General features: G+C 38.8%; 1 protein-coding gene across 9 annotated transcripts in view; it reads right to left on the bottom strand.

The window, feature by feature from the left end:
* Positions 1-15892, bottom strand: part of ATP2B2 (ATPase plasma membrane Ca2+ transporting 2) — a 393065-nt gene that overhangs the window by 7698 nt on the left and 369475 nt on the right. For 7 of the 9 annotated variants that reach the window (XM_040076442.2, XM_058422233.1, XM_058422234.1 and 4 more), the window contains one exon: positions 13261-13443. In XM_040076442.2, the coding sequence (XP_039932376.1) occupies positions 13261-13443 (183 nt within the window). Of the gene's footprint in view, positions 1-6910; positions 7083-13260; positions 13444-15892 lie in introns of all 9 variants that reach the window. The other 2 variants (XM_058422235.1, XM_040076441.2) reach the window with 1 other exon arrangement.

Genomic DNA, 15892 nt, shown 5'->3' with positions numbered 1-15892 from the left:
TTATACTGCATCAGGCAAGAAAAAAAACCAAAACCAAAAACAAAAACCAAAACAAAGCAAAAAAAAAAAAAAAAGAAAAAAAAAGAAAAAAAAGAAAAATAAAGATATAGAATTTTAGATACTATTTTTTTTTTTTTTTTTTCCCATCAGAAGAAAAAGGTGATGTCCAGAATGTCAGTCCTAAGTACAACCATCTAGGCAAAATCTCCAAAGCCTGGTAAGCACCAACAGCCGTGTTCTGGTTGGTAGTGTGTGGGCTTATACTCGAATGTTTACCTGGCTTCATCTAAGCCAAGTATCTGGAGTTTGGTTCACATTCATTTCAGGCTCAAGGTTAAAGACTCACAACCTCTTTTTATTTCACTCTCTCCTGCTGAACCCTTTTGTCCAATGTTCTCTAGCCCTCTGGGAAAACAAACACATTTAATATTCAGACAGTAGAGAGTAGGGCACTGCAATAGCAAATAAATTCAATACTGAAAGGTCAGTAAGGTGATTAGTATAAAATTGTAAACAAGAGGTCAATTTTGCAAAGAGATGCCAACTCTTAGGTGTAACTGAGACTATTCTAGGTCAAGACTAAACTGTACAAAGGTAAAGGAGTTTGGTCAAGGACTACTGCATATAGAAAGCTTTGAGATAGAAAACATCTTCATTATGTTGGTGTTTCTTTTTGAATCCTCCCAGTTTTAGGTGAGTAAAATCAGATTAGGTCTTCATAGGAGATGCTGCATGAATTGGGGTCACCTGTAAATGTTGTGCCTAGTATGTTCTGGGGAGTAGGATGCAGAAGTTGAGCAAATTCAAATCTAAAGTTAAAAAAAATGTACAAAAAAAAGAAGAATTTCTATTTTCTGCTTTAACGAGTGAAACAGGTGCATAACTTTATCCGTGCTACTTTCTTCCCACATAAAGATGCAGAAAATTCTGCAAGTACTGCTCAAAATTCAAACCACGGGCAGCAAGGAAAGCAGAGCACCCACACAGGCCTGATTCTCATGCCACAAAGGGTTCACAGGGCTAAATTCTTCTGCATTTTAGAGTAAAAGAGCAGAGTCCTGCACAGGGCTTCCACTTTCCACAGCAGGATCACTGCAAAATGATGGAGTTTGACATTTTTGTATCAGATTTAAATAAATCACACAAGCCTTTAAAAGAACCTGTTTATTCTTTAGGATCTAACCCTTCTTGCCATGGCACATCCCCACTTGAGGGCTTGGGTTTACATTTAGACTCTAAATCTTAATTAACCTTCAGGGAGGAGATCCAGGATTTAATTTTGGGTTTTTTTGCATGTCCCAGGAGGGTTTTTCTACAACCTTAGTTACGGCCAGTGGGAAGTCCTAGGCTTTAGTAGGGAACCCCAGTCTCTGGTTCAATGGTGCAACTTTTATAAACATAATTTTAGCTGTGGGTTTGGTTTAAGTTCTGCTTGTTCCATTTCCTCCTGTGATGGTTATACCTTCCTGTACAGAAAATGCACAATGGGTTTGTCTGTGGTCTGAATGCAGATCAATATTGAGCAGCAATCTTTGCCTCGACATTTATTAAAATAGACCATTTCTTTAAAAGAATTTTTCCTCCCATTTTTCTTTATGAAAAATGTTCTATCCAATCAAGACTTTACCTCGTTTTAGCTCTGCATTCTAAATTATTTCCTTTATAGAAAATTAAATGTGTAAGAAATATAAAAGCTCTCCATACACAACAGATTGCAAACAGTTAAATAAAATCTTTAAGATGATCTCTTGGGAAATGGGCTGTGAGAGCCACTGGAACTGAGCTTGCTGAGTGTCTCACGCTGGTGTGACACAATCTCCAGATGCTGGTGGCCTTGTGCCAGCCCACAGCAAGCCCCTGGGTGACACCTCAGGTGTCAGTTCCTGCCCTCGTGCCAATTCATTCAGCAAATGCTGAATGCTCAACACTGCATTCTGGCACATCTCAGAATCTGCAAGGATCCTTTAATTCAAAGGGCAATGGGAAAGGTTGTCTGTGCAAATTAAGCCCCAATTCTGAAGTCTGTGGCCCCTCCAACTAGTGAGGCAGAGCACAAATCCAGCCTTAAGGGTGATGTGCTCTGCTCTTGCATGAAGACGCTTCTTAAAAACCAACCAACCAATCAACCAGACAGAAAAACAAACCAAAAGAACCTTCTGAGATCTGTATGCTGGACAAATTCCTCTGAGACAATTTTGTGATTGATTGGTGAGGTTTAACTGCTGCTATACAAATTGGAGTCATTACTCTGTATTTGCTCCTGCCTCACCGTACAGGTGGGTCATTTGAGGCCACTGTTGCTGGGGATCATATAGGAACAAGTTTCAAGGGATTCCATTAAATATTCACTTCTAAAAACCTCTGATGAGACAATTCTCATCAGAACCAAGAAAAAAAAACTCTGGGATGTTTTCTTTTGCTGGGGTTTGCTTTGGTTTGCTCGTTGTTTCCCCATTGCTCCCTAAACTTAAAAATTAGAATATTCTCTGAGAGTTTTTTTTAAGAGACCTGCAGTTCCACTTGGGAAGAGTATGAGCTCCACATGAGAATGGGAGGAAGAGCAAGTACAAAGGAATATTAAATGTGTGTCTTTCTTGGAAAATCGGAAACTGTGTTCTTTTACAGCAGTTATCTGTTGCTAACACAAACATCTGAGAACCAGGAATACACAGAGTAGGATAAAGACTTGTTTACTTTGTGTACAGTTAGATATTCTCACCCTCTACCCAACTAAAAAACTAGTGGTAAAAGCTTTAATCACATATTTGGTTTTAAGCCCAAGCTAATTTTTGGTGTTATTAATTCTGAGCTCCAAAAGATAAAAGAGATGCTCCGCTGCTCCAAGGTTCTGGGTTTGTTCCCCACCTCCCCACCCAAATAAGTCATGGAAATAAATGCATATAAAATATAAATCCACCAAAGGTTGTACCTGAACCCACCCTTAACTCTGCAGTGGCAGCACTTTCAAATGACAGAAGTCTGTGTGTGTAAATCTGTGTCTGAGAAGATCTGAGACCACCTTGCTTAACTTCCCCATATTTTCATTTTCTGCGGCTTGAAGGTTTGCATATTAAACAGTTGAGTATATTTAGTGTGCATTTAAATGAATTTCCTAATTTTATCAGAATATACAAAATGCCAGGTTTTAATCTGCAGGACTTTTTGCTCTGTTTATTTAAAGCTGCAACATCTCTCAAAAAGAGATAAGAGACTCAAAGACCTCACTGTTATCCATTAATGGTGACATCCAGAAATCTGTATTTTGTAATTGGCAAAAACACCCCAATGGCTCACTAGGGAAACTTTAGTATTGTATTAAATATTCCTTGTACAAACTGCTTTTAATTAAGGGATTCCAGGACTCTGAGTGGGCCATATTTATAAACAGCTGCAAATTACTTGCTAACCTCTTTCACAAACCACTGTAAGGGTGGGTGCATTCCACAGGCAGATTTCTCTTTAAGCAAGCGCTACTCTTTGAATCAAAAGTTAATTTGCCCAAAAATACTAGAAAAACATTTCATTAAAAGAAAGAAAATCCAAAATGTTACTCTATACCTGCAGGGGACATCTCACTGGTTGGCAAGGTGTCACAATGAACTTTATATTAAAAAGCAACATGATTAGTAAAGACCTTCATAAATGCTCTGCTAAATTAGACTGGCATATCAATAGGGCATCACGTGATTCCTATTTTTTTTAAATTAAGTATTTATTTATATCAGACCCTCTCCATTTTGGGCACCCAAAATGACACCTGAAATATCCCAATTGTTGCAACATCCTGAGAAGTTTCAAGAACCAGACCCTGTTTTCCTGCCTATACTCTCAAGGTTTTTCCTTGATACTCCCCATAATATATTCACAGATATTTTTAACAATCCTGAAGCCTGGGAAAGGCTTCAAAATCAGAAGTACAATTATCCCATTTTTCCCTTCCACCCCAAAGAAATAAGAAAATGGAGTTTGAGCCATTCTGAGCAGCTTAGAGGAAAGCAGCCAGTCCTGTGTGTCCACACACATTTTATGCACAGAGCTGAAAAGCAGACCTAGGTGAGAATTTTGCAACTCGGATTTCCACAAAAAGAAATGCCAATTCACAAAAACATCCCCCATTTCTATGAAATTTGGATTAGGAAAGGTTTTCCAGGTTTTTGAATATGAGCAACCCACTGTAAATAAAACCCCCTTTAAAAATAAATTTTTTTTTTAAAAAAAAAAAGGGGGGGGGGGGGGTTACTTGATGGGTTTTTTCCACCACCATTCATAAATCTGTGCCTTTTATGAATAAATCAAAACTTTCCCTAAGTGTTGTAATTTCTGATTTAATACCAGCAGACATTCTACTGTGGTAATAAAACACCAACAGCCCAGAATAACCACTTCAAAATCCCAATCTCTAATTGCCCTCTGCCACAGAGATCCTTATCTATGGGAAATTTAACAAATCAATTTTTATTTTACTGAAGAAAGGTGGCTATAACCACGAGGAGCTCTGGACACCTGTTTTATTTCTCCAAATGACAGGTGACAAAGGCTGGAGCAGATTCTGCTTTCTCCTATTAATTAACTTCAGCCCATAAACGAGTGAGGCCCTTGCCTCATACAAGAACATCCAATTCTTGTTGTTTTGCTGCAGTGGAGAGCAGAGAGGGAAGATAAATTGTCTATTTAAATTTTATTAGATCTTTCCTCCCAGAGTGCTGGCTACAGTATGTTAAGGAAACAACGAGCTGCTCCCAGCTTCCTGTTCAAATGGAGAAATTCTATCCCAGGCAATCATTCCCTGGATGAAAGGCTGCTTTGGGATTTTGGGGTTTTGTGCCCTGCTCAGTGTGGAAATGAGGGAACCTGGGCTCAGGAACCTCCATGATTTCACTTCCCTGATCCTGCTGTTGCCCTGGAATACTCAGGGCTGTTGGGGTGCAAGTTCTCAGGCCAAACATCCCAAGACAAAACTAGGAAAGTATAGAAAAATCTCCAAGGAGAAATTGCCAAAGCTGGAACCTAAATAGCTTTAGCAAAAAATGAGGTTTCTCCTTTAAATCCAACAAAACTTCTGGTGCTGTGCTTTGCTGTTGCATGAAAACACTTCAAAAACCAACCAACCAATCAACCAGACATGAAAAAAGCAGAAACACCCTTGGGAGGTCTGTCTGATGGACAAATCCTTCTGAGACTATTTTATGATTGTTTGATAAGATTTTAATTGCTGCTATAAAATTCCTGTCTGAGCATTTGGTGTGCAAATACTGAGGGGGTTTGTGCTCAAACAGAATGGAAGAGTCAAGCTTCCCTATTTCTACAGGAGTTCTGGAATTTTATGCCCATCTCTGTTTGCCTTCCCTGGCTCTGTTGGCCACAAAGATGAGAGCAGGTTCTTCTGTTTGGCCAGCTTCTCACTCAAACTTGTATAAGGAATATGTCCCATTATCTTCTGAAGTGTGTTACAAGCTTTTAAACTGAGTTCTACACATTTAAATATTCTTTTAATGCTGTAATAAAAAATAGCTACTCGCAGTCCTGAATAAATAAAAGTCTAGAAAGAGTTAGATCTTTCTGAGCAACTGGAATTTTTCTGAAAAAAAGAAGCAGCCTTTCCTTATCAGCTGCCTCACAGATTTTTCATTCACTTCAGTACTTCTTCAGTAGGTATTTTGCACCTAAAACCAAGCTGTGTGAGGATTTTAGGATTCAGAAACCTGTTTCTTCTAAAAAATTTGTTACCACACTGATTTTGTTGTTTCAACACTGTCCTTTAACTTATCTAGTCCCACCTGCTCCAATGCTTACCTGCCAGTGAATTTAGAGATAACAAATCTACATCTAAATAAGACAGAGAAAAAAACCCCTAAATCTAAATAAGACAGAAATAATAAATTTAAAACTAAATAAGACAAAGAGAATAAACTTAAATAAGTCTTTCATCATTCATGTAAAGTTTAAGCCTGGCATCATAAACTGGATTCCCCATTTCTTGTTCCTATCTTTCCATGTCTTTCCTGGACATGTTACAGTGAGTCTTCCTGGTGGAATGATCTGATATCTGAAAAGCCCTAGAATCATTAAAAGTCAGTATTTTATAAGCAGTAGAAAATATACCTGAGACAGAGAAAACCTGACTGAGAGCCCTTAAATAAAATTAAAATCTCCTCCCAATGACCATAAATTCCTGTCTTCACTTATTATCAATACCTTAATGAAGGGATGGGAGCGCTGGCAGGCTCAAAATGATTTATTACTCAGATAAAGTCAGCCTCAGAGGTCGTGGGATTTTAGAGGAGCAAGAAGTCAGTCATAGCTCTAAAGCAGTCACAAGTTTCTTTGTTACAAGGCAATATATAACATTCTGATACAACGGAAAGTTGCCACAGAGTTTATTTTGTTTTTTCTAACCCATCACCTTTTCTTAATTCTGCCACACTGCGGCTGCTTTTACCTGACAGCCATATGTTGCACATATGCTTCTATTATAATGCCTAAACTGTTAACTTACTCCATAAAATCACATTACTACACTTTAAAACTATCTTCACTTCACTATCTTACCCAATACAGTTTCTTGCTTATTTAAGGCATACTCTTATTTGTAACTATGGGAACATAAGTTTATGAATTCTCTGCCTCATGTCTGTGTACCTTTATTATTGCATTAATCCAAGCTTGTCCCAAGGCTGCAAATCAAACCCTTCAGTGGAAGTTTCTACCTTCCCATTTCCCACACTCACTGTGAGTTAGCAAAGGAGGAGAGGGCATCTCCTGGGGAGTATCTACTGTACACAAAGTAATCATGTCATGGGCTTGTGAGCTCATTAAGGTGGGGGCAGAGCCTGGGGAGGGGCAGAGTCTGAAGGGACTCTGGCTAAGTTGGCATCTCTGAGGGTCGGGTGCAGTAAGAATTCACACTCACGCCCAGCCGCAGCAGCAGAGGTGCTGGTAGGAGAGGAAAGAGCATTGGATAACGATACGTGACTAGGGCTAGAAATATTGGTTACATCCTGGGTCTGGCTTGTGACGGAGGACTGTCTCCTGAGAGCCCCCTGAAAGGAAGTGCCACTCTTGAAAGTATTGACTACTTCGATCTGTAACGGAGGAAAGAACGAGACAAGTTGCTTAAAGTATGGATACAGTTGCATAAGTGACAGGAATAATCATGAAAAACAACAAATCAACAGTGCACGCGCTTCTACTTCAGTTGGAATCAAGGTTTCCTTTTTCAATGTTTCTAGAAATTATTCAGGTTTTCTGTCTGGGTAAAATGAGGCAGCTCCATAGCAGGCAGTGGAGCTGCATCACTTTAAACAAGTAGAAGATTTGAAATAACAGGTTTTTAAAGTTTAAACCATTTTATTTAGAGGTAAAAAAAATCAGCTGGAATATTTGATATAACTAAGCTCCACTCTTTTTTTTCTTACTGAGATTAAAATTATGTTGTTATGACTCTCCAGGGGGACAAAAATTCAGCTACTCAGTTGGAATTTGGGGGAGAGGGACGGAGATGACACTCAACCATAATAGAAAACTTTAAAATTCAATATATGACTCCGTTTTGTCTACAAACCCAGGGTCGTCCGTACACTAGCTTGATAAAATAATTATTCCAATATGTTAGCTGTCTTTTTCTGTAATGGGAGTTTGTATAAATTTAGCACAGTGATAAAGAATGCTGGGGTTTTATAACTGGAGATTTTAAAATATTAACATTTTATCTTTATACAGAGCATTTAAAACTAGCCAGAAAATGACGTGGAACTGGATTGACTATTGCAGCAAATAACATGACAATTTTCTACTTATTTTCATATGCCTGCTGTATTCCCTGTTTGACAGATCCATCCTGAGCACCTTCCTTTTACTCCCCACCACAAAGGATGAGTCAAAAACAGCTGAGTGTTTCAAGGCATCTATTGGCACCAGTGTAAACCGATAAAAAAACAGGCTCTGGGTACAGAGGGAAAGCCAGGGATTGGCAGGAGTAAATCCCACAAATCCCTACACCCCAAAATGTCCTCTCTATTGCATCAGTGCAACCACAACAGACAAAGCAGCACAATATCCACAGGAGGAATTCAAACAACTACTCATGTGAAGTAACCCACTGTTACCAGACCATGCAATCCACATTTCTGGAGATTCCCAGCCTAGAAAGAGGTAAACTGGTAGTCTTTTTATCAATTTAAACAGCACAAATCTCGGTGCAAACCCTCCTAAGTTCCTCAAGGGAGGCACTAGAATGAATTTATGGTTTTCTGCTGTGGCCAGACTCAGGAATAAACCAATTTGTAGGGCTGCATCTTTAATAATACGGATGTTTCTCATCCCTTAATATCTTATCTTTGGCCATCACTGTTTCTTTTCCTGTGGGTTTTTATGGTAACAATCAACCCCAGCCAGCTGGAAAAGGGATCTCAGGTTACTGCTGTACAATTATCACAGTGAATTTTCCTCCACAAAGCCCAAGCAGCTGAATTGTTCTATCTGAGCCCTGATACAGTTTCACTGCACAGCCAGGGCTGGGGAGTGTTCAGCAGCCCCCACAACACTGGAGAGTTTTGGTTTTGGCAGCAGAATTACATGTCCAGTGCAAATCTCACAGTAAATCAGCGGGCAGTGTGAGGTGAGTTTGCACATGGGATAGGGGATGAGGGCATTGTCAACTCAGGTTCATGGAAAAACCACATGGCTCAAACCACTGGTGACGTGGCACATTAAATACTCACCTGAAACACTCTATAAAAGTAGAATTAAATACAGATCTTGGGTTCTCAGGGTCTAACCCAGCTGACAGAGCACTCTTCAAAAGAGACCATTCAAAAAGGCTTTAAAAGCTCTCACTGAGAGCAGGAAATGTGTATTCCTGTGATAAACCCTGAGCCAAAGGATGTTTCTAGATGTGCAAAAGTCTTCCTGACAAACTGAAAGCCTTCGGTACAAGAGGGAAAAGATGAGGAAAGATCTGTATTTAATGGTTTCTCTGGAGAAGAAGAATTACAGCCAGGTAATTTGCCTTTCTCCTGAGGAAAGGAACTCCAGGTCTTCATGGATATAACTCCTGGTGGGAGGATGACAACCTTCCCAGAATCCTAAAAGCTGAACATGCAGGGCTGTGCTCTGCCTGAAGCCAAGAAAAAAGAGAAGAACTTGGCCCAAAAGTCTATCTTCTCCAAGCAGAGAATAACAAAGAAGAAAAGAGCTCATGGAAATAAATCACACATTTTGAATTAAGATGGAACCTTTTCATGGCAAAGGAATGCATTTATTTAGAAAAATTCAAGCTGCTAAAGAGGAGAAAGGAAACAAAAATTCATAAGTTTAAAAAATTTCCAACACGATATTGGATGCAATCGTGTTTTGATTATAGACCTTCAGGTAGAGAAAATAAACTGTCCTATATTTGAAACTTATCCATAAGGTTGACATTTTCTACACCTGTCTCATTTTTCTCTATGTTCTATACTCTAGAATATCCAATTTTTAGATGTGCACAGCAAATAAAAATATCAGTGATTAACAATTAAAAAAAAAAAATCTGATAGTAGCAGAATAGTTCAGGCAGAATAGATTTTTTTTCCTGATTTTTAGCACAGAACAGATGCTCGGAAGCATTTTTGTTGCCATCAATGTGATTAAGGTCCAGTTATCATTCCCATCATCGCCAAGCAGAATACTAAAATTTAATAACTAACTAACTAAATAAATAAATAAAGAGCCACCTTTCTGTATGAAATAAAAAGGTTTCCATTTCACTTGCACAAGTCTACCACGATGTTTTCTATATTAAAGGCTCCATGGAAACCAAAAAATGAGGTGCTGGCTCTTTATCCAATATCAGAACCTCTTGCCAGGAGTGACTTTCATGGATGAAAGGCTTGAATTGATTCAAAAGAAAAGTTTTCATGCTTTCTACATGAAAAATGGAGGGTGAAAAATGCGGTCTGGCCACTCTGTGTGGTTTTTTAGCATCTGAAGAGGAACAATCTTTAAGTAGCAGTTACCCTGTCAACTAATTTTTTTCAGCTTTTGCTTTTATTCTCAGAACACTTCAGGCAGTTGTTTCCCACCTGAGGCAGATAAAGCAAACTGAATTTCATCGTGAATGAAGCAGAAGAGGAAAGAATCGGGCTGGGCGTGTAAAATTCCGACAAGCTTACAAAATTTTTGAATCTCCTCACTTCAGAACATTTCCATTCTCAAATGTGAGGGAACTGGAGAATCTTTCAATATACAATTAAAAGAGGTGAGATGCGGTTTTCTGTTTTTGACTCAGATCATACAGTCTGGCCTGAAGGTGAACTTGGTGAACTTCCCAAAGGCTGTTAGCCCTGCCAATAGGGTATGATCAGCTTTGTCTTCCTTCAGAATGAAGAATTTGTGAGAACAGCAACAAAAACTTGAAAAAAATTGCAGAAAACTGTTGGAAAGTCCTGTCTCTATTCAATTTCAGACCCCTTTTAGATACTCCTCAAACCTGCATATCTAAGATAAGCCATTTGTGAAGTTTCACCCCTCAAGGACCATCTGAGAGGACTTTCCAGGAAGAAAACACTTCCATTCCAAGAAGGGGAACACATATCCATCCAGAGATTCCCTATTGTGTATTTATCAGACAACAATACCTAAATGAACAAAAGGAGGCCAGAAAGAGCATCAGAAGTCGATGCATTTTTCATACACCTTTCTTTCAAGTAAATTTATGTGTGTCTTCACAGAAACAGAAAAATCCCCGTGGAAATTCCTCCTCTGGTGTCTTGAGTTGAACCTTCTGTTTGAGAGAGGATGTAGACAAAAAACCCTCTTTAACACTGCAAAGTTCTGTCAGTTTGGATGTGTTTAAACAGGAGCACTCTAAGGAAGATGTGCTGGTTATCTGCAAACAACACCTAGCCTGTTGCAGTTTCTTTGTTGCAGCAGTGAAGGCTTTGCTGGGAGCTGAGGCCATCTGTCCAATAGTGACTGAAGAGAAAATAAAGGCAAATAATCCAATTTACAACACAAATGTGGAAAGCAGTGTTGTTAGGATTGAATGACCATTCTGGTCCTGAGCAAAGAGTTTCATCCTGATCTGCCAACCTCACAGACATAAAATGAGGGGATGCTCTACCTTCTTCCACATCTCCAGGAGTGTGTTAGACAGCAGAGGATTCCTGCAAATCCCCCCAGGGATGTTAAAGACATCCCAGTCTTCTTCCTGGAGTTCTTTTGCTAGCCTCCTGAGAAATGTGTTATAAGGGAATGAATCCACCTGGATGGGCCCCACACAGAGCTCAGGGGCCCTCAGCAGGGATTAAATTCCATCCATTAAAGTCCTTCCATTAAAGTCCATCACTACCCACTGCATACCTGGGCACTGTTTTGGAATCTGTTGGCCCATTTTCTTTTTGTTGTTGTTGTTTGTTTGTTTTTTGGGGTTTTGTGTTTTTGTTTGTTTGTTTGTTTTCACTATTATTCCACAGATGTGAAATGGATGCAGAAAAAAACAAAAACAAAGTCATTGAGTAAATAAAATGAGAAGAAAAATCATGGGGGTCTCTTGGCAGAGAGGAAGGAGAGATCCTACTAGAGGTGCTTCTACAACTAAGAGCAGAAAGGAAATCAAGATGGATGTTAGCAAAGAAATAGAATTAATGTTCATTTGGGTTTAAGTAGTTTAAAAGAATCATTTCTCTGTGAATTAAATGCAAAGATGCAGAACTAAAAGCTACCTCTCAGACTAGAAAGAGAACTGAAAGGATGTCATTTACTTTGTGTTGCTTGAAGCTGTTTACACTCACCCCAACCAGAAAGACATCCTGACAGAAGTGCCAACAGGCAACACTCCTCCTACAGCCACCAGGGAGAAAAGAATGCACATTTAGAGGTCATCTTTCCCTGAAGATCTCCAGTACCTGGGCACCTATTTGTCACAACTAAAATTTGAATTTTCTCTAGTGATGAGTGCTCCTGACTCAATCCAGTCAAGACACACAAGCTCAAAGCTGAAGATCCGTATTTAATCATGTGCCACAGCACCCTGGGAATCCCCCAGCCCTTAATCTCTCTACCAGCAGTTTCCACCCTCTTTATTTTATGCTCTGCAGATATGGCCAAGAGACCTCACTGCCCTAATTTGACTTCTTTCCATCACTTTTTTCTTAAATTCATGGCTGCATCTTCCCCCCACCCCCCCAAAAAAATGTATCAATTTGTAGACATGCAAAACCAGAATGTGCTGTTTTTCTTGGATGAAGACAAAAACCCCAAATCTTCCAAGTCAAAAACGTTCTTTAGAAGATTCTTTCAAGAAAAAAAAAAAGATCTTTTTCTTCATTATTCACCTCTTTTTCTTGTCAGGCTCATGTAAAACACACACAGCTGATGTGGCGATATCTGTTCTCTGCTGCAAGCTGGCAGAAATACTTTATCTTAGAAAGATCAAGCAGAGCACACCTGAGGGCAGTGAAACACTTCACTGCAATGGAAAAGGCAAAATACTTCACATGATTTTCTTCAGCACTCCAGGACAAATTACACTGCTCCTTAACCTGCACTATTTTTAGCACCATGATTCAGTGCAATGGTTTGCTATACTAAAAAATGCTGTGGATTTTTGTGTTTGGCAAAAGCTAGGAAGAGATATTTCTCAGGAATCATTCTAATAGCCAACTCTTACACCTCTATATTTAATGGCTGCTTAATTCCTACTAAAATCCAGAACCACGTTTTTCATTACCTAATAGGAAAGAAAATTAATCCCTTTTAATCATGATCATGTGTGGCAGTGCCAGAACTGAACAGATTTAATTTTTTTAATCAAATTGCACATCATACTTCAGACTCAATTTCAATTATTCTGCTAGTGCAGCAATGGCAGCAACAATGGTTTGGGTTTGAGGGTTTTTTTGAGCAAATCAAGCAATACATTTTAGAAAGCTTTCCTAACATTCTGTGAGCTGATGTTGACCAAGCAGCACAATTTTTTGAGCTGTCATCACTCTAGGAGAAAAAGAACATCCACTCACGGTATTCTCAAATCACAGATTCCTGGTTTTGCATTTCATCATTTTATACCTTTTTTGTTTATCTCTTCTGCTGTACACAGCCCTTTTGCTCAGTTCCCCTGTTTTGTTTTTCATGCTTTTCCTTCGAGGACAATTAACCAGTGCCATCCTCCACACATACAAACACTCCGTGGCTTTCCTGTTAACATTATCTTGCCTTGATCACACATCAATCATTTCTTTGGGTGTTTTTAGACCTTGTGGGCACTAATTTTTAGCATACCTGGGTTTGGATTCTGTTGAGCCCTCGGAACCAGAGGATTTGTCCACGTCGGAGTTCTCTCTCTGCATGATCTATTTCTTCAACATCTTCATTGAGCTCTTCCTCAGGGACCTCCTCCTTCTCAGTGAGCCTCCCTGCCTCCTTTAAAAACTTTAGCCTACTTGTTGGGATGGTTGCAATGACCTAAAATTATAAAAAAGTACTGAAAACATAAGCCTCATTCAAGAGCAACAGCACAACAATCTGCTAATTCCAAAAGAGCAATCACATTTCAGTAAGATCTATAAAGGTGAGCTAAGCCTGCTCCTAACAGCACTTTGCACTTGGACAACTCCATTTTAGTCCCAAAAATATTTAAATTGTTGTGCAAACAATTAGCATGGCTTGCACCACTAAACCACAGTGTGGAGTGGGTTCAAGGCTGGGAAAAGTCTTTTCAATAAAGCAAATAGAAGATAAAACATGACGGAGATATTTCAGTGTAATTATGTAAGGAAAACTTAACCAGATTGATAGCTCTGCAGTTAGAGTTTGGCTATTTGTAATGACTTATGGTAGCGGGAGGTGAAAATTCATTGTATCTCATGCTGATAAAACTTCTCTTTGTTCATGGATTCAGCTACCCTTTGCTCCAGCAGCTGGAGTGCTTTTCTGGCATTTATCAAAATTGAATTTTCTGGAAAGTGTGGATCTGGTTGGTGGATTTCTCATAGGGCTCTCTCTCACTCTGTGTCCTTATTACCAATAAATTCTGATTAACTTAACCCCTCTTCTTATTCTGTTTGCCCACCCAAGTGGTCCTTGGAAGTAACTAATACAGGGGAATAATCTTTAAAAATTGCAGGTACTGTAGCTGGACAATTATTTTAAGTCCATTTCAGTGTTACCCTGTTGGGTAGTCATTTTCTGTTTGTTCTGATTCCTTGTATAACACCAGGAGCAAATCATGGCAATTTAAACAAGACATTACCTGGAACACACTGAATGCTTAAAGTAAATCTCCTACAAAGCAAATTATTAGACCCACTTAGCAAAAAACTGCTGCAATTTTCTTTTTTCTTCTTCATTTCAGCAACAAGCCACCACAACTGTGAAGCTCAGATGTATGAAAAATGAAGAGAGAACCAAGACAGCTGCAGGAAAATTGGTGTGGAGAGCTTTGGAAAACTGGAATGGGTGCAATGAAGACACATGGAAAGGTTCTGGATATTTCCAGAAAGCAAACCTTTGAGCTTCATGATCCACAAGGCCAGTTTTATTATCATGTTTTTAAAGACAAATTGGAAAAAAAAAACAAAAACAAAACAAAACAAAACAAAAAAACCACCAAACCCAGTTTCTACACTACTATAAAACCTTTTAAAAGGGGAGGATGAAAAACAAGATGCAAACCTGGAAAATTAATAGTGTGACATGAGCAAAGACAGGGCAAGAGAGAAAAAAAAGGGAAAATGCTTATCAATTAAATACTTACTGAAAGTCCTTCAGCCTCCCAGCTTTCAAACTACAGTGCCAGCACTCTACAGAGAGAAACTACTGATCTGATGAAAGTGATGGTGATATAGGGTTTTTAAGCCAATATTCATAATAATAACTGTATTGGGTCAGGACTATGTGTGACAGAATGTTCCTCTCTTGCAGCACCTCAGCCAAACTGGTGAGACTCTGCTCTAATTCTTTTCTTAAGGTGTTTAAGCAGCTTTTAAAATTATTCATTTAAATTCTGTGTCTGCCAACACCCACCCAGTTCAGGACACAGACTCATTAAAGCACTAAATGCAGATTAAAGAACTAAATATTATTCCCAGAAAAAATGATCACAGTTTTAATAAGTGATCAGTAATTCTGGGAATGGGATATGAGCTACTTTAGGAAGTCTTGGTTTTCAGGAGAGATGGGAGCTGTTAGAAAACTGTCCCTTAAAACATCTCAAATTGACTTTCTGGAAACTTCCCCTTAAATTCCTTTCAGAAGTGCTTGCTTTGACACCGAAATCTTGATTGCTTTTCATGGCTCACAAGAACAGCTGGTTCAGGATGTGGATAAAAAAAAAAAAAAAAGAAAATAAAGAAAAAAAAAAAGAGAAAAAAAATTGTTTTGTGCTGAATTAGAATGAGTCACAGCAGCAGAGAAAAGCTGAGATGGAAGAGTAGCATCACTGCTAAAGGAAAAGAATTCTCTCTCACTGAAGAGCTCACAAAGAAAGGACTTGCCACAGACTGTAAATCATGTAAATATGGACAAAATTTATTTGGTTTAACTTCCTTTTTTCTTTTCTTGGCACTAAATATTGACCACAAGACATTTTTTCCCCTTTGTATTTGCTTTCTTCTCAGTGATAAAACTGTGGAGGTGTACCAATATCAGTTTTAATTTCATGTCTAAGGTCTCATAATAAACCTGGGGCAAGTAAAGTGGGAAAAAATGCTGATATTAGTATTAGTTCTTAGTAATAGCCATGGATAACAAAATTTAGAAGCCAAAAAATTGATCAAAGGCTGTGGGAAATTTTCACAGCTGAATGAATCAGTTTGGATTCTTCTCCCTCTCCCTGCCTGACTTCCCCTTTCTCCAAAAATTGGTATGTTTTCCAAATTGCTGGGAAAAAAAACAAAACAAAACAAAAAAATCC

This window comes from Hirundo rustica, chromosome 12, assembly GCF_015227805.2.
Source record: "Hirundo rustica isolate bHirRus1 chromosome 12, bHirRus1.pri.v3, whole genome shotgun sequence".
Taxonomy (NCBI): domain Eukaryota; kingdom Metazoa; phylum Chordata; class Aves; order Passeriformes; family Hirundinidae; genus Hirundo; species Hirundo rustica.
The sequence above is the reverse complement of the archived record's forward strand: the minus strand, read 5'-3'. Positions and strand labels throughout refer to the sequence as shown.